At 42.0% G+C, this 18871-nt stretch overlaps 1 protein-coding gene across 18 annotated transcripts in view; it reads left to right on the top strand.

Moving 5' to 3' along the window:
* Nucleotides 1-18871, top strand: part of MACF1 (microtubule actin crosslinking factor 1) — a 342346-nt gene that overhangs the window by 171823 nt on the left and 151652 nt on the right. For all 18 annotated transcript variants that reach the window (XM_029231096.1, XM_029231102.1, XM_029231098.1 and 15 more), the window contains exons 11-25: nt 906-1033; nt 1116-1209; nt 1407-1561; nt 2245-2521; nt 3503-3631; nt 4346-4423; nt 5145-5306; nt 6662-6766; nt 7547-7642; nt 9079-9204; nt 11700-11852; nt 13286-13440; nt 16918-17044; nt 17443-17626; nt 18043-18212. In XM_029231096.1, coding sequence (XP_029086929.1) covers nt 906-1033; nt 1116-1209; nt 1407-1561; nt 2245-2521; nt 3503-3631; nt 4346-4423; nt 5145-5306; nt 6662-6766; nt 7547-7642; nt 9079-9204; nt 11700-11852; nt 13286-13440; nt 16918-17044; nt 17443-17626; nt 18043-18212 — 2139 coding nt within the window. The remainder of the gene's footprint in view (nt 1-905; nt 1034-1115; nt 1210-1406; nt 1562-2244; nt 2522-3502; nt 3632-4345; nt 4424-5144; nt 5307-6661; nt 6767-7546; nt 7643-9078; nt 9205-11699; nt 11853-13285; nt 13441-16917; nt 17045-17442; nt 17627-18042; nt 18213-18871) is intronic.

The following is an 18871-nucleotide window of genomic DNA, read 5'->3' as shown; positions in this document are numbered from 1 at the left end:
ATAACAGCAATATTCTCAGGGTGACAAGTCGAGCATCACTCTCAGGCTGCTCTTGAGAATTTACGGTAAAGGGGAAGTATCAGCCATCTCTGTTTTGTAAAGGGCCTGCTGAAAAATGGCATACACTTATTCAGAAACCTTGAGTTTTATACATGTTTTCTTGTTTCTCAGAGGGAAGCTAATTCTTTCCCTAGGATAGAAAGAAAAGAGACTTTCCTTCACATTTTGATTCCTGGAGAATTTGAAGCTGTAGAGATGGGCATTTAACCTTTCCACAGTTGTGGGGAGGGGTATGGGGAGGACAGGAGGATTTATGGAAAGTGTAGAAGGAATGGAAGGATTTCAAGCAAGTGGTCTCTGTATTTTAGAGGCAAATTTTTTTTTAATTTATTTATTTATTTTTGGCTGTGTTGGGTCTTCGTTGCTGTGCATGGGCTTTCTCTAGTTGTGGTAAGTGGGTAGCGTGGTAAGTGGGTGGCTACTCTTTGTCGTGGTGCGCAGGCTTCTCATTGCGGTGGCTTCTCTTGTTGCGGAGCATGGGCCCTGGGCTCACAGACTTCAGTAGTTGTGGCTTGTGGGCTCTAGAGCACAGGCTCAGTAGTTGCAGCACATGGGCTTAGCTGCTCCGCTGCATGTGGGATCTTTCCGGACCAGGGGTCGAACCCGTGTCCCCTGCATTGGCAGGTGGATTCTTAACCACTGCGCCACCAGGGAAGCCCCCTAGAGGTGATTTTTTTTTCTCACCTAGAGGTGAGGTACTGCTAAAATATTTGGTTGTTTTCTCTTATTAGTCAATGGAGAAAACTGCTGAATGGCTGGGTAAAGAAGCAAAAAATTAATTAAAACTGGGATCTGAGGCCATGGCTGTGTTTTTGGACTAAAAGGGTTATCTCTGGGTTTTTTAGGTATGGATTGAATTTGGCCGAATTAAACTGCCTCAAGGTTATCACCCTAATGATGTGGAAGAAGAGTGGGGAAAACTCATCATTGAGATGCTGGAGCGAGAGAAGTCACTTCGACCAGCTGTAGAGAGGTGGGTCCAGAGCCTGAAGGTGACATTACTTACTGGGCTGCTTTGAGGCCTGCACTTGACTATGGTCTTGATCTCATTTTAGGCTGGAATTGCTGCTACAGATTGCAAACAAAATACAGAATGGTGCTTTGAACTGTGAAGAAAAACTGACATTAGCTAAGAATACACTGCAGGCTGTAAGTCTGACTGTTCTATCTCACTTCTTATGTCACATGTTTTCCACTTCTAACCTTGTGCTCTAATGGTTGAAGTCAACAGTTAAGGGATCCAGCTTCCTTTCTCTTGGAATTGCAGTGGACCGCGTGGCTCCCTTGGTCCTAGTGGGTGGGAGCAATGGGAGTTTTCCCACTCTTCTTCTCCCTTTCTCTCTCAGGACGCTGCTCACCTGGAATCAGGACAACCAGTGCAGTGTGAGTCAGATGTCATCATGTACATTCAGGAGTGTGAAGGTCTCATCAGACAGCTGCAGGTGGAGCTCCAGATCCTAAGGGATGAGAATTACTACCAGCTAGAAGAGCTGGCTTTTAGGTGAGAAACATGGGACTTAAATGGAGGGCTTGCTTACTGCTGAGGCTCAAGGATCAAGAGTCGGGCACTGAATCTTGTAACCTGGATGCTAGAGGTCAGCGTCTCAGTGGGGATGTTATAGGTATTTGGGGCAGGAAAATTCTCATGGTAGAAGGCAGTCTCCCTTTACTGTTGGCCCTGTCCACTAAGTACCTGTAGGGTTCCCTAATCTTTGTGTGGCATCTTATAACGCCCCCACATGCTTCAGGGTAACTGCAGCCGTGTGGGACCGCGTCTGCTTTAGAACTGCTGGGGTGATTCGATGTAGCATTTCATGGAGGAGGAAACCAACACCCACAGAGGGGATGAGGATCTTTGTACAGAGCTGAGACTAAGAGCCGCATCTTTTGACCCCTAATCCATGGTTTATTCTGTTATATCATCCAAGAGTTATAAGAACTGGTATTGATTTATTGCCTCGAGTTAATGCTGTGACTTGGCATTTGCCTCAGTGACAGCTCTGAACCATGAAGATGTTAATAATATCACCTTGCATTCACAGAACACGTTTTCTTTCTCAAAACACTTTTCCTAATGTGATCTCAGTTTTATTTTTACCTCATCTTTGTCAAATGGATAGGGAAGATTTTATCTTAAAAAGCACGTTACAGATTTAATCTTCTCTTTCTCGTCTTCCATTTCAGGGTCATGCGTTTGCAGGATGAGCTGGTTACCTTGCGTCTAGAGTGCACAAACTTGTATCGGAAGGGCCATTTCACTTCACTTGAATTGGTTCCACCCTCTACTTTAACCACTACTCATCTGAAGGCAGAACCCTTGACCAGAGGAACCCATTCTTCTTCTACCTCCTGGTTCCGAAAGCCCATGACTCGGGCTGAACTTGTGTCTATCTCCTCCTCTGAAGATGAAGGCAACCTCCGATTTGTGTATGAACTACTGTCTTGGGTGGAAGAAATGCAGGTGGGTGTACATTCCAAGTGCTTACGCAGTGCACTGAGGTTTACTGGATACAGCAGCTTGTCTCAGAGGGTTAGGTTGCTCTATGCCCCTTGTATAGATCCCCTCAATTATTGCTGCTACCTGGGACCCAAGCCTCCTCCTCTATTAAATTTTGAAAGGATAGGATCAGTTCAGATCCTCAAAATCCCATACTAAATGCATAGGCTTTTCTAATTTGAAGCCCTTCAGGAATCTCTTCCCTTCAGCCAGCTGTGCTCTAAGTGGGAGCTGGTGGAAGAAGTTGCAGAGTCTGTAAATCTGTTATCTTTTCTGAAATTCTCTCCTTGTCAGAGGAGCTGCTTCTCTACTGTTGTTTTTGTCTCAGCTCTTAAGAGTAAGCAAGACTGCTGTGTTTCACAGTTCTCAGGGACATTATTTACATGTATTCGAGGATAATGGTTCAAGTTCAAGATTTTCCTGTTAATCCTCTAACCCTTTTGTTTTGTATTAAATTCTTCCCATCGTTGGATGATGGATTTTCCATGTACCAATAAATAAAAATATTCAAAGGCAAGCTGTTTTACAATTATCTTCCATTGGCCAATAGTTGGTGGCATGAATGAAGCTTAGTATTTACAGATATTTATTTCTTATCTCCATTCTGATTGTGAAATGGAGAGACCCCATAAAGGGAAGTGCCTAAACTATAAAGTTAAGCATTTCAGCCTGTGGGAATGCCTTTCTGGTTGGTAGATGCAGGGATGTATTCCCATAATGCAGCAGCAAAAGGCTGCTTTTGCTGCTATAGGTGGTGGGGTTTATTCTCCAGCTCCTTGGGGGTGGTTATGGCATACTTTCCTGTAAGAGACCAAAATGGATATAGTTTAGATGTCCTTTTTCTCAGTCCCCTCTCCCCAGCCCCTTTGTCCAAACTGATTGTGACAGTTTTCTTTTTCTGCCAACTTAGCAGTAAATTATATTTGTAATTTTTCTTTTTTTCAGATGAAACTGGAACGAGCAGAGTGGGGCAATGACCTGCCTAGTGTGGAGTTGCAGCTGGAAGCACAGCAGCACATCCACGCCAGTGTGGAAGAACTGGGCTCAAGTGTCAAAGAGGCCAGGCTATATGAGGTGTGTGGCATTCAGAATCCATTATGGGAGGCTGGGGTGGCTGTGCGCGATGGGACAGTGCACAGCGCAGCTGTCCCTGTGGAAAAGAAGGATACCCACGAGCAGCACTTGACCACAGGTCCCCTCAGCACATGAAGCGTCTCTTGCTCTTTGAAATAACCTTGTGAGAAAGGTGTTTTTTATTAACCCCTTTTTAGTAAAAAGAATAGTGATACTGAAAGCTAAGGTCAAAATTAGTAAGTAGTGAATGCAGTTTCCAAACTCAAGCCCTCTGCTCCAAACGTTCATGCTCTTTCCACTTCACCATCTACCTGCAATAGAGAACTGGAGGGAAAAACTATTCACTTGGTCTCTCCTCTCCCTCACTCTTTCTATCTTCCCATTTTAAATTTCAACTCTCCTCTTCCAAAAAGCAGCTGAGTAGTTGGAGGAATCACCAGGTATAGGTTTTGCTTAGAAACCTCCCAGAATTACTGGAAGCACAAGACCATGAGGTCATTCAGTTGTGCTCACTCTGCTGGACTGTTCCTCACTCAGTGCTGCTCTGAGCTATCCAGTCTCATCTGGAGATTTGCTGTGCAAGCTTCTGTTTTCTCAGAGTAACCAGTCTCCGTCTATGTGCAGACATAATATTTACATAGTTGAAATCATGCTGTAGATATAGTTTACTTACTCTTTCTCTAATGTATTTTTATTTCATTCCTTTCTTATCAGGGAAAAATGTCCCAAAATTTTCATACCAGTTATGTTGAAACTCTTGGAAAGCTGGAGACACAGTATTGTAAATTGAAGGTGAGTTTTGACTAACTCTCTTTTGTTCTGTTCATGGAGAATGTGGTTCCCTAATTCAGAAAGCTCTTGGTTTGAGCCTGTTTTGGTTTTCTGTTTATTAGTTTTATATTGTTCACTGTGCAGTTGTTCATATGTATCATAACATTTTCTCAATTTTCTTAATGGATCAAAAACCACTGCCCCAGAAAGTTTTAAGTAAGTAGAGCTTATCCTAGTTATCATACTTCATCAAAGCAGTGGGTGTATGTGCTCTGAGGCATCAAAACTAAGTCTCCCCCTGCCGCCACCCCTGCATGGCTTGCGGGATCTTAGTTCCCCAGCCAGGGATTGAACCAGGGCCCTCGGCAGTGAGAGCGTGGAGTCCTAACCACTGGAACACCAGGGAATTCCCAAAAACCAAAAGTTTAAGATTGACAGGGAGGGGACTCCTCTTCTGTCTGTTGTTCTTCATTCCTGTCTTTCAAGATGTCCAGAGTAGGACAGTTCCAGGATCATTCTTTATCCAGGGAGCCCCACACAGGCCTGGCGTGGGATTGACACGGGCTCTCTGGGAGTCCCATACCAAACTTGTACTAAATTTAAGTCTGTGGAGAAGCACCCAGAGATTGAAAAATCAAGGCTAAGTTCATTTTCTCAGCTATTCTTTGCTTTGATGTCAAATGTGATATATCGTACAGATGAAAGCCTAGCAGTCTAACCTTGTAATCCTGCCTTTGTCTAGGAAACTTCTAGCTTCCGGATGAGGCACCTTCAGAGCCTGCATAAATTTGTCTCCAGAGCTACAGCTGAGTTGATCTGGTTGAATGAGAAAGAGGAGGAGGAACTAGCATACGATTGGAGTGACAACAATCCCAGTATCTCAGCCAAGAAAAATTACTTCTCTGTGAGTCTAGCACAACAGACCTGTCATATTTTGTAATAGCAGCAGAAGGAGCCAGAGGGGCTAGTCTGCTGAGAGCTTGGGTTTCTGGATTTGCATTTTGTTAGATAGAAATAGGGACCCTGCTTAATGCATCTGTTCCTGTGAGAAAGTGTATATGGAGAAGAGGGGAAATCGAGCCCTTGAATGAATTTATTTAGAATGCATTTAGAAAGGCAGTGTCTTGGGTGAAGAGAGCAGCAGTCTGCAAATTGAACCATTTCAGAAGCAGTATAACATTGTGGTCAAGGTTATAGGCTTTGGAATGAGGTAGACCTAACATCAAATTCTTATTCCTCCACTTATTAGCTCTGTGACCTTGGCAAGTCATTTACTCTCCCTAGACCTCTGTAAAATGGGATAATAGTAGCACTTCAAAGCATTGTGTAAAAGGTTAAGTAAGATTTAGTAAGTTCATATAGCAAAGCACTTAGTATAGGGCTTAATGTTGTTTAACTGAGGTATATTCTTGGCTTCTTACAAATTCTGAATTCTCTTTAATTCATTCAACAATTGTTTGGTCTCCATCTCTTGGTTTGTAAAATGGGAAGGAAAATTCAGCATTAGCCAATGCAACAATGCTTTTTATGCTTTTCAGTGAAAGATAGAAAGTAGGATTGTTTTTCTGTTATTTTCAGTTTGCCCACATTTCAGAGAATTTTTCAGGGTATTATGAACCCCATGAAAATAGGAAGATTTTTAATAGCACTTAAAACTTCATTAGAGAGTTGTATATGATTCTTCTGAAGTAAAGAAGAAACAATAGATACTGTAATACAATAAACAGTCTGTATGAGAACAGAAATTAGGCTATGATAGAGATGTAAAGAAAGGGAGCATCGAGGAGAAGGGGTCAAATCTGATAGAGAGGATCAGTACCCAGCTGCACAGAAGAGCTGGCATCTAAACCAGGTCCTGAAGTGTTAACGGAATATAGAGCCGGAGCAGGGCACTGCAGCTGAGGGTACAGTCTGAGCGGAGCCAGCCAGTCGGGGACACGGATCAGGTACCGTGTTCAGTGGGTGCTGACCTGAACCATCCACGCCAGCCACGTTCCCTCCTTTCTTGCCTTCAGTCTCATCCTGTGTGACCCTACTTACTCAGGCCTGGCGCAGATCCCATATCCTTTTGAATCATTCTGTAATTCCAGCACTTTTGCTCTTCTCTGAAATCCTCTGGCGTGTACTGTTTATGACTCTCATTTTGGCACTAACCCTGGGTTGCGGACTCCTATAAAGTAGGGCAGGGAACACAGTTTTTTTTTATTGCTACTCCTCCCTTAACAGCACTTACTGAATAAAATTGAATTCAATTTTCAGGAATTGACAATGGAACTGGAGGAGAAACAGGACGTGTTTCGGTCTCTACAAGATACAGCCGAGCTGCTGTCACTTGAGAACCACCCAGCCAAGCAGACTGTGGAGGTGTGTGACTTGAAGGTGTGAGGGTCAGGTGCTCAGAGGTTGTTACTATACAAGTATTCAAATCAGAGACTTAGCTCTGCTGAGGGACTTGGAGCAAGTGTCAGGGAATCATGTGTCTTGGGTCTTCTCCCTTTTCTTCCCAGCCCCCAAAAGACTGCAAACAGTTTTGTTAATAGTCTAAGGAGGATACTACGAGAAACAACAGAAACGATATTGACTCCTCGCTTCACGGGGAAAGTGACTTGAACCGTATTTTTTCTTGTTTTTAAGTGTTTTTTTTTTTTTTTTTTTTTTTCTCCCACGTCGTGAGGCTTGTGGGATCTTAGTTCCCTGATCAGGGATTGAACCTGGGCCCTCAGCAGTGAAAGCGTGGAGTCCTAACCACTGGACCGCCAGGGAATTCTGAACCATAGTTTTTCAGATAACTGTCTAGACAGACCCTGCGTGCCTTTTGGTGTGGTGCCTGTGTTCAGAGAATAGATTCAGTGGAGGAAGCCAGGAGAGACTGGCTTAGGCCTGGGTTTTGCTGACCAGGTCATTTAGTTGCAAATGAGTGTGGAAGAGGCCTTTTCTGGGTAACCCCTTCTAACAGAACCATGTTGGATGAAAGACAAACCTCTGTCTCGTGGGAAGCTTGGAGCAGATGCCAGTCAAGTATCTCCACTTATCCTCTGTTGGCCTCTCTAGCGTTAGCAGAGGTGTACTTGGAAGAGTGCATTGCACATATGTAGCAGGTCTGTTAAACCCTTGCCCTTCTGTCCGTGTGCCTGGTTGTTGCAGGCTTACAGTGCTGCTGTCCAGTCCCAGCTGCAGTGGATGAAGCAGCTGTGCTTGTGTGTCGAGCAGCATGTGAAAGAGAATGCTGCTTACTTTCAGGTACGTGGGCTATTGCGTGTGCGTGTGCGTGGGCACGTGTGTGTGCACGCGCGCGCAGAGAGGATGAGGAGAATATTTTTTCTCATTCAGGCAAGAGATTGTGAGTGTGATTGCGTGTGTTGGTGTGTGCCTGCAAGCATGTACACGGGAGGGGTGAGGTTAGAAACACATCTATATCAGTTACCCTTTACTGTATAAACCACCACCCCAAAAGTTAGTTGCTTAGAGCAACAACCGTTGGCTCGAGATTCTGTGAGTTGGCAGTCTGGGCTAGGCTCAGCTGAAGGCTTTTTTTCATCTTGCCTGGGTGACACGTGGCTGTAGGCAGTGGGCAGGCAGGTTGGGGGCTGGTTGGCCCCAAATGGTGTCACTCACACATCTGACATTTGGTTGGGGTGATGGGGTACAAGTCCACATGCAAGTCTCTAGCATCCAGTAGGCTATCCTAGGCTCCTTCACAGAATAGCTGTGTTCCACAAGCAGCCAGAGAAGGCAGGCCCTGGTGCACAAGCATTTTTTTCTGCTCTCACGTGTATTAATGTGCCATTGACTAAAGCAAGTTAAGGTCCCCCGCCCAGCTTCCGGGACGGGGGGAGAAATAGACTCCACCTCCTGATGGGAGGGGCTGTAAAATATTAGAACGGTTTTTTGTTTTTTTCCCTTTAATCTGTTGCTACATGAAGAACATACTGCTTGGGCTTCCCTGGTGGTGCAGTGGTTAAGAATCTGCCTGCCAATGCAGGGCACACGGGTTCGAGCCCTGGTCCGGGAAGATCCCACATGCCATGGAGCAACTAAGCCCGTGCGCCACAACTACTGAGGCTGTGCTCTAGAGCCACGTGCCACAGCTACTGAAGCCCGCATGCCTAGAGCCCATGCTCCGCAACAAGAGAAGCCACCGCAATGAGAAGCCCGTGCACTGCAACGAAGAGTAGCCCCCGCTCACCGAAACTAGAGAAAGCCGGCATGCAGCAACAAAGACCCAATGCAGCCAAAAATAAATAAATAAAATAAATAAATTAAAAAAAAAAAAAACATACTGCTTGTTTTCAGGTGAGGGTGGGAAGAGGAAATAAGCTGTTATCTCTGTTTGGATTTGCTCTTAATTAAATAAGCTCCCTGATCATTTTGTAATCATATCAATGAATTGAGATACTCATCCTCTAGGCTTTTCATGAAATAAACCTGACAGTCAAGTGCTGCCACTAGCCAGAACTCAAGGGGAAAGATCAGTGATTTCTGAGGAGTGAAGCAGACTGAGTGTTCTGTTGGGTTCAGTGGGCTCTGTGGCAGTTGTCACTACTGTTTCCCTGGCATGGCGTTTTGTAATCCAGGATTGTGTACCCAGCAGGCACGGTGAGGTGGTTTTTTCTCCATTATCGTCTTGGTGTTGTGATGCATTGAGCACAAGGCACCCCTCCCTCTTATCCCCACAGTTCTTCAGTGACGCTCGAGACCTGGAGTCATTCCTGAGGAACCTCCAAGAATCCATCAAACGGAAGTACTCCTGCGACCACAGCACCAGCTTGTCCCGCCTGGAGGACCTGCTGCAGGACTCCATGGTGGGTGTTGCATCAGTGGGATGATTGCTTCTGAGAAACAGAGTAAACCCTTTCAGCTGCTGCTCTTTATATCCTTGAAAGCGCCAGGGCTGTGGGTCACCATCACAAAGTTTGGCTCCCATTCAATTAGAGTTTAATCTGTGTTGTTCTTTTCCTTTTTTCTTTTCTTAAAGAAGTTGCTAATGAGTCCTTTGGGCATGCTGTTGAAGTAAGGGCCTAGCCATGTGCCCCTGAGCCACGTAGTGCTCATCAAAGTTTCTTTGCATTGTTCCTATTTTAATTCAGTCATTGGAGCCAAAGATGGGGGTGTAGAGCATGAAAAATAGGGTTGACGGGATTAGCTGACACCAAATTCTTTTTCACTCTCTCATGCAAAGAGAATAAAACAAAACACCAATGAACTAGACCTGAGCCAATTTTTTCCTCCTTGGGAATTTTCTTTTGGTAATGATGAGGTATTTGAAACATTAAAATCTTATGTAGGTGTAATGCAGTATTTGCTCAGTTTATTTACGTAGTGGTATTAACTTTTTAAAAATAGTTTTGCAAGTAGTATTTAATCCAAATCAGTTTTACATTTATTTCCTCCAGTGAACTATTCCTTCAGGGGTGGTGGTAGTAAAATCACCAACAGACTACTTATAGTTATTGAGCATATATTACACAGAGTTCGCAAGACAGGGCTCCAGCTACAACTCTGATTAAGATGGAAATGTATATGTAATAGGCAAATTACTTTTCCTGTGTGAGAAATGCAGGTAGTCTCACATTTCAGTAGAAAATTATGAATAAGAGAACCAGAATAACCCAAAACAGTGTCATTTTATTTGTGGGTGAGACTTGGGAATTAGTGAACATGAGTTGATTTTTTAAAAAACACTTTCAGGTATTGTAAAGCTATGAACGGGTTTAGATTCAGTGTTTCACCTGAGCAAATAACCTGTGAATTTAATTAATTTGGAATGAAGGGTAAAGACCTGACTTTTCCGATGTTGTCTCTAGAATGTTGCTCTTAGAGGTGCATCAAGTATGAAGGAGGAATCTAATAATCCGTGGCTATTATCTCCTCCCTCCCACAGAGTACCTTCCTGTCATAGGGTAACTCCTCTGCAATTGTTGTCATATCTTCTCTTCTCGAGGGTCGCTGCTCTGTTCCCTCCTCTCCAGGTCAGGGGCATCGGGTTGGCGGCGTCATCGGGGCATGAAGTCACCTGGGTCTGCTCCTCAGCTTGTCCTCAGCTTGTCCGTCAGGTTCGGGAGCATCTGTCGTGGCTTCTGGTTCTTTTCAGACCTTTTAGCACGCTGAGCACTTGGTCTCTGGAGCTTGAGACGTTTGGCTGTGGGTTAGACAGAAATTGACATCTTTATTGCAAGGAAACTGAAATGGGTAGACCAGCTCTCAAGAATGGAACAGTGTGGCTGTCTCCCTGACCTATTCCATTCCTCTTTCTTAACTAATAAGTTAAAGTTGTATTTCTTCCAATCATGCTCCCGGGGACAGGCACAGGTAGTTTATTTAAGCATTTCTTTTTATTTACTTGCATATTCTTAATTCTTTAATGGCATTTCTTAACATTATTAACTCTTTACTCTCATCACATCTACTTCCATCCTAAGAAAGCCCTCTTCTGGGGACTTTTTTATACCTCAAAATGGGCTTGAAACATCCTGGTTAAGAGATAAAGCTTATCTTTTACTCTTTAATGGAATTGGTAGTAGATTGCTACCCATTTCGTTGACAAGAAGTTCATTAGTTTTTAAGAAAATTGGGTTTGCAGAGACTTGAATATTTCAATTTTGCATGAGACCTCTTTCAAATCAGTCAAATTTATATAAATACAGCACAGCAAGACTCTAAAAGGTAAACCTTAAGTCATTTGTCCCAGTACCTTCACCAACAGCATTGGTTTATAGATTGTTGGTTGAAGAGCTAAGATCTTTCTCTAGAAAGTTTGATTCAATTTAATAAAGTAAAATATTTGTAATACAGCTTGGGAGATAACATTATTAAAAAAAAAATGTAAAAGAGTATAACTCTAACTTCTCCTAAGCAGAGAGGCAAGAACTGGCTTCTACCAGTGAGAAATTTAATAATAATAGCAACCACAGCCTAGTTATTATCATTGTTTTTAACTTCCATGTTCTCTGAACCTTATTTGGCAAAATCCTTTCTTAGCTGTATAGCTGTATTTGGCAGCTAGAAATTCTTTTCTTTTAAATTTATTTATTATTTGTTTTTGCATGTGGCTTTATGGTTCATTGAAAAAGACACAGGGAGAAAGCTGCAGAATTTGAGTATAAAAGCACTTGGTAGCAGACAGAAGCATCCTCTCCTGTTTTCTTTATCCCTGTGTTTCTAAGATGGCTCCACCAAGGATCCCTACTTAACCGAGAAGTGACATTCTCGGAGGGAGTGGAGCATTCAGTTTTCTTTGTTGACTGAGTCTCCCAAGGAGCAACATTAATGTCTTTTTCGTTTTCTTCCCATTTTGTAGGATGAAAAGGAGCAGCTTATACAGTCCAAGAGTTCCGTTGCCAGTCTTGTTGGGAGATCAAAATCCATTGTTCAGCTAAAGCCACGCAGTCCCGACCACGTGCTAAAGAGCACCATTTCCATCAAGGCCATCTGTGACTACCGGCAGATCGAGGTGAGGAGGTGGAAAGGGTACTTCCCGCTCCAGAAGGAAGCAAGCGAGAAGGGAAGCCTTCAGTTAGGGTTATGATAACAGGGAAAGGTCAAATGATAGAGTTCTTCTATTAGAACTTAAACATGCTCAAATCTCTTCTATCATGAAAAAAATAAGCCTCAACTCTATGATCTTGACCTGCTCCCTGCCTCAGTAATTGGCATCATTATCCACCCAGTTGCCTAGAGAGATCCATGACTCCTCCCCTCTTAGTCCCCACGGCTAGTAGGACTATCAAGTCAGTAGTATCAATACCTTGTAAATAAGTATCCCTCAAGTGTACTTCTTTCTGTCCCTGTTGCTACTACAAGTTAGACCCTAAGTTTCTTTCACTTGGATCATTGCATCAGCCTACCCATTCAATGCATTCTTTATCCTACCACCAGAACGGTCTTTTTAAAAATTAATTAATTAATTAATTAGTTTTGTTTTGGCCACGCCACACAGCATGTGGGATCTTAGTTCCCTGACCAGGGATTGAACCCACGCCCCCTGCAGTGGAAGCGCAGAGTCTTAACCACTGGACCGCCAGGGAAGTCCAGCGTGACTTTTTTTTTTTTTTTTTTTAAACATCACTCCCCTGCTTAAGTCCTACAACAATTCCCCATTTCTGTGTAGAAAGTCTAAATTCCTTAATGTGGCTTTAAGGTCCTGAATAATCTCTTTACCTCTCTAACCAAGGCTGGGCCTCGTGCCTTCCATGCATTCCCTGGTAAATTGCATTTGTCACACAGTGTTGTAACCAAATACTGCATCAGAATATGTGGAATATAGACCATGGTTGTTGGCTTACCATTTTTACCTCTAATGGCGTAGCATATGTCCAAGCACGTAATAGGCTCAATAATATTTGTTATACAAAGGAACAAATGAACTTTTCCTGTACTTTTCTTTGTCTCAGTATTTCTGTCTATAAAATAGAGATGATATTGTTGGTTACTCGTCTCCTAAGAGAAAGAATTGGTGATTTCAAAGGCTTAAACATTTCAGGGATTTGAGTGGGGTGACAGGAAGGGAGGAGGAAGAAGTATCAGAAATACAAAGTTGTGAGTATTATGTCCCTTTAAGTTTTACCCTGTTGGTTGTAGGTTCAGAGAGATTGCTCTTGCAGGTCTTACAGTCTCCTTAGAAATTTCATATACTGTGTTACTTGACATGTAACAGACATTTAATAAACACTTGATTTATTTCATTTCACAACCTTCCCTAGGTTGTTTATTTATACACATTATCCTTTTGTCTAAATCAGAAACTCTCCCTAGGTGATCTCCAAATGATTGGAGATCTCCAAAACAATTTTTCCTTAAGGATTTCATAGCCTTGGGATCAGCCACCAGGTAATAATAGGTTGTTGGTTTATCCATTAGCAATGATTTGTAACTTTGTCTCTTCAGATCACTATTTGCAAGAATGATGAGTGTGTGTTGGAAGATAATTCACAGAGGACCAAGTGGAAAGTGATCAGCCCCACAGGGAATGAGGCAATGGTACCATCAGTCTGCTTCCTTATCCCCCCACCCAATAAGGATGCCATTGAGATGGCCAGCAGGTAACTCAGCTCAACTGCCACTCTGTACTTCCACCTCTGCTCTTTGACTGGGTGAACTGATGGAGGTTATGAATCTGCGTTTGTGATTTTGAACAGAGAGACCAAGTTTTGAAGATTCTTTTGGGAAAGACCTCCTATTATGATATCAAGCCTTGCACTGCCAGCCACATAGTAGATTTTCAGTAAATGCTATGGTCAATTGAGATATATTCAGTGATAATACTTTTTAAAAAAAAAAATCTTTATTGGAGTATAATTGCTTCACAATACCTTGTTAGTTTCTGTTACACAACAAAGCGAATCAGCCATATGCATACACATGTCCCCATATCCCCTCCCTCTTGAGCCTCCCTTCCATCCTCCCCATCCCACCCCTCTAGGTCATCGCAAAGCACCGAGCCAATCCCCCTGTGCTATGCTGCTGCTTCCCACCAGCCAACTATTTTACATTCGGTCGTGTGTATGTGTCGATGCTACTCTCACTTTGCCCCAGCTTTGCCTTCCCACCCCATGTCATCAAGTCCATTCTCTATGTCTACCTCTTTATTCCTGCCCTGCAACTAGGTTCATCAGTACCTTTTTCTTCCTTTCTTTTTTTAAGATTCCATATATATGCGTTACATACGGTATTTGTTTTTCCTTTCTAACTTACTCCACTCTGTATGACAGACTCTAGGTCCATCCACCTCACTACAAATAACTCAATTTCGTTTCTTTTTATGGCTGAGTAATATTCCATTGTGTATATGTGCCACATGGAACCAACCTAAATGTCCATCGACAGGTGAATGGGTAAAGAACAGTGATAATTCTTTTTTAAATAATTCTTGGTTATAAACAGTTTACTCTCAATAGTTGATTTTTGTACTGACAGCTAACTTTCTTCTTTATATTTTATTGAAATACATATAAAGATTTTAAAAAGTTGAATTATACCACAAAACTTACAGTAAAAACTAGCAATCACCTCCCCCACCCCAGAGTTCTGCTTCCCAGAGTGAACTATTTTCAACTCTTTGAGCAGATTTTTCTGGTTTTTAACATCACATGTCTAAATAATGTGATTTTTTTCCCTGTTACTTAATTTTTTTTCAACTTTGGAAATTATTGACTTCTTACTCTAGGAAATTAATGGTTTTCTACACACCTGTAATTCACTTCTCCTTTACCCATCTTCCAAATGTAGTTATGTCATGATTTTTGTTTAAAATCGGTATCTTGTTTGTTAGTTTTACATTAAGTTGTTTACAGCTGAACCGCGTAGTACTCTAGGGCATATTGTAAGCCTTACCCAAGCATGACTTACCTCTCTAAATCATCCTTTGCCACTGTCCTTGCTTGCGCTCAGCTCCAGTTTCTCAAGCACCACAAGCATACTCTTGCCTCAGGGCCTTTGCATTTCCTCTGCTTGCTTCATATATTGACGTGATTCACTCCCTCACATCTCTAGTTCATCTAATCACATTCATATACTACCACCTCACTCACTGCCTATCACTCTCTATCTCCTCTCCCCATCAGAACACTTTATTTTTCTCCAGAACACTTAATACTGTCCAAAAGATTATAAATTTGTTTATTGCCTTTCCCCTCCCCTTAGAAGTTCTAAAAGAATAGATTTTTGTCTGTTTTGTTATCTCTGTATCCTCATCACCTAGAACCTGACATGTAGTAGGTACTCAATACATGGTTGTTAAAGAAAAGAATGAACGAGTTAGGTGATTGAATATATGTATGAACAAATTATTTTGTATAACTTTATGTTTCCTTGGAGCTGATAATTGTTTTGTTTTTAAGTTTGCTTAGTTGTCTATTTGTATCTTATGAATTTATTCCCAAACTCTCCTATTTTACTGTAAAAGGCTTCGCCAAACACCAGGTAATTTTCAATTTTATTTTCTCTTGGAAACGTCTCTTCTGAACCATTCTGTCTTCCTTTTCCAGTCTGAACCTGCTCTGTAGGCCTGCTTCATTACTGCCTCCCTGGCATTTCCCTTCATCTTCACCCTGAAGATTCCCTTTACATCTCTTCTGTGTTGGACCCTCTACTTCCTAGATTCTAAGTCTTATTTATTGGTTTATTCCCTGGTTTGGGAGAGTACACTCTCCAGTAGCTTGCTGAAAAAAAGTGCAGGAGAAGTAAATTTTTTGAATCCTGTCATATCTGAAAATGTCTTTCTTCTCCCTTCGTAATGAATTGGTCAGTTACAGAATTCTTCTGGAAATTCTTTTCAGTCTGAACCTTGAAGGCACTGTCCCACTGTTTTCCAGCGTCCAGGGTTTGTTGTTGAGAAGTACAGTACGATTATCATTCTTTAAGTTTATGTAACTGTAATATTCCCCTTTTGTAGTGAGCAATACTGTCATTTTGACAAATGCATAGAATTGTGTCGTCTATCACAGTCATGATACAGGACAGTTTGACACTTTAACCTTTTGAATGAAATCTTTATCTCTCTGAAGATTTTAAACTCCTCTCTGTCTTTAATCTTTGAAGGGGATGCTGTGTCTTCAGGTGAGCCTTTCTTGTGCTAACCCTGAACACAAACTGGAAACTCATATCTTTCGGATCTGGGGAAATTTTTCTTGGATTATTTCTTTAATTATTTCCTTTTCTATGTTTGTTTTCTGTTTTCGCTTTCAAGAACTCCCATTTGTCAGCTATTGGACCTCCTAACTGTTTCTCTCATTTTCTCTTATTTTCTTTCTGTTTTTTATTTCTTTGTATTTTTATTTTTCTTTGAGATTTCCTGAACTTTTATTTCAACCTTACAGTCACTTTAGTGGGATTTTTGGAAAATGGAAAGATAAACTAATGGGTTTAACGTCTGACATCCTAGCTTCTAGTTTTCCATCCTATTCTATATATCTTACATTTCTTAACTTGAAGAAATTCAAGGTAATTTGGTGTGTGTTGAGTGTGTCCGTGTATCTGAGTTTGTAAGTCATCCATAAGTTGAGATTGAATTAGGCATGGGATGCTAAGAAAAAGATCTTCTCAAGCCCTTCACATTACAAGTTTCGTTTTATATGCCAGGTGAACTTCTTAAATTGCTATTAACTTCTAAACATTTTAGCAGTTTTGTAAAAATATAGAACACAGCAAATTGCTTTTTAAGCATTGTTGTCATTTTTCAGCAATTTCAAATGGAGTTATTTTGTCTCTATTTTTCTCTATCATTGCTTTCCCTGGGTATTCCTCTCTCTAACTTCTCATAATTATATTACATTCAGGTAACATTTATGAGATTGCTAAATATGTGCTGACATAATGTATATAATAGTGTAGCAAATTGCTTGAGCATCTCAATTTATTTAGGTCTAAAGATTCTTGTGTTTTTAGTATTTGACTTGTTGCCTTTCTCTGCTCAGCATATAAGCTCAGTTCTGCTAAGGCAATCATTTTTTCCTTAGAAGGTCTCTAGTGTGGAGCTGAAGCCTTAGAAAAGCTATAGCCAGGTTCTGTGTTGTTTGTAGGGTGGAGCAGTCTTATCAGAAGGTGATGGCCCTTTGGCATCAGCTACATGTTAACACCAAAAGCCTTATCTCCTGGAACTATCTGAGGAAGGACCTTGACCTTGTAAAGACCTGGAACCTGGAAAAGGTAATTATGACAGCTTTACCGCAGGCTCATAACCTATTGGCAGGTTTTTTTCAGAAGGAACTTCTTACTGTGAGACTCCTCCTCACCCAATTGGTGTAAAATGGAGTCAGGGTTACTGTTTTGGGGTTAGGGGCTTGAGGCTCTTAGGAACCAGAAACTTTTGCATAAGTGTGTGGAGTAGGGGAATACTGGTGAATTAACCATCATTAAGGCTTACATCCAAGAAGGCACAAAGAGTGCTTCTCAGATACTAGTAACGTCCTATTTCTTGATCTGAATGCTGATTTCAGGGACAGGTTCAATTTGTGAAAAGTCAGCATGTTTATAATTATGGTTTGTGCACTATTTTGTATTACGTTCCCATTCCACTGAAATGTCCTCTGGCTTTTTCTCTGCAGCTCCGCTCCTCAGCACCTGGGGAGTACCACCAGGTTATGAAGAACCTGCAGGCCCACTGCGAAGACTTTCTGCAGGAAAGCCGTGACTCAGCGCTGTTCTCAGTGGCTGATCGTCTGCGCTTGGAAGAGGAGGTGGAGGCTTGTAAAACGCACTTCCAGCACCTGATGAAGTCCATGGAGAATGGTGTGTGCCTTGGGAAGAGGGAGAGGAAAGTGGAATGGGAGCCCTGAAGGATGCTGCTGTACCCTTCATATACTCTAGACAGCATCATCACCACCTTTTTACCACTTGAGTTGCTAAAAAACTTGAGATAGAGAAAAACTTGTAGAGATGAATTCTCAAAATGAGATCATGGAAGAAGAGGCCATATTTCATTCATTATTGCTTATCAACCTATCACATTTTCCTGTGGAAATTACGTGTTTGGATCCTTAAAGAGTAGTATATAATGCAGGGAGTTTGGGGACAGGCAGAAGGTTCCCCACATAAGGCCTTGCTTTCATTCATGGAATATCAGGTCTGCTGGAACCAGTGTTGTTCTCAGGTTTGCTGATCTCTGTTGTCGTGCTTAATGGTCTTCTGTGCTTGTGCATTCACAGAGGACAAAGAGGAAACTGTGGCCAAGATGTACATTTCAGAGCTGAAGAATATCCGGCTGCGCCTGGAGGACTGTGAACAGAGGCTAATCAAACGAATTCAATCCCCTGCCAGCTCTAGGACTGACAGAGATGCCCGGCAGGACAGTGCATTAAGGATCGCGGAACAAGAGGTAAGCCCTAAGAGCAGCGGGTGCTGGATGCAGAGTAAACAGTTTCAGAATGAATTGGAGGGCAAGAGAGTCTGGATCCTAAGGAATAAGGCAGCAGACTCATGGCAATCCTACTCCAGAATTCTTCCCTGAAGCCTGTAAATGCCTTTCACCCATGGAAAAGCGTAGTTTCAGCTCCCAGGATATTGCTGAATGTTGATTAGTTTCCTCCACAGTTGGGAAGGCAGACACTGGCAAATTGTTCTCAGCGCTGCTTTTGGACTACATATTTTAAGACTACTTAGTAGATGCTGCTCTCTGCTCTCTCCCTTATATGTACTGATGTGTATTATATTCTGTGACACAGTTACTGTCAGTCACATGACTCCAAAAATAGTAAGGAAAGACTCAGATTCTACTATGGCTCTGGTACACACTTCTCTGTGACTGAGCAAATTCTCTTCCTTAGTTTCCTTTCTTATAAAATGGAGATAGTAATATATGAGTCACACAAGTTGTTTTGAAAATTAAGTGATATAGTACATATCATGAGCTTCCTGGAAAAGTAGAATGCTGTAAAAATGTGCGGTTGTATTCTTGACATAAAAGCAGCAAAGATTAATTGCTTTATTAAGTTCTCGTGGGCATGCAAAGAAGGTAAGCCAAAGCTCCTTGCTTTG

This window comes from Monodon monoceros, unplaced genomic scaffold (genome assembly GCF_005190385.1).
Source record: "Monodon monoceros isolate NGI ecotype Baffin Bay Population unplaced genomic scaffold, NGI_Narwhal_1 Super_Scaffold_18, whole genome shotgun sequence".
NCBI lineage: Eukaryota > Metazoa > Chordata > Mammalia > Artiodactyla > Monodontidae > Monodon > Monodon monoceros.
Note: the sequence above shows the minus strand (reverse complement) of the source record. Positions and strands in the feature narration are given on the sequence as shown.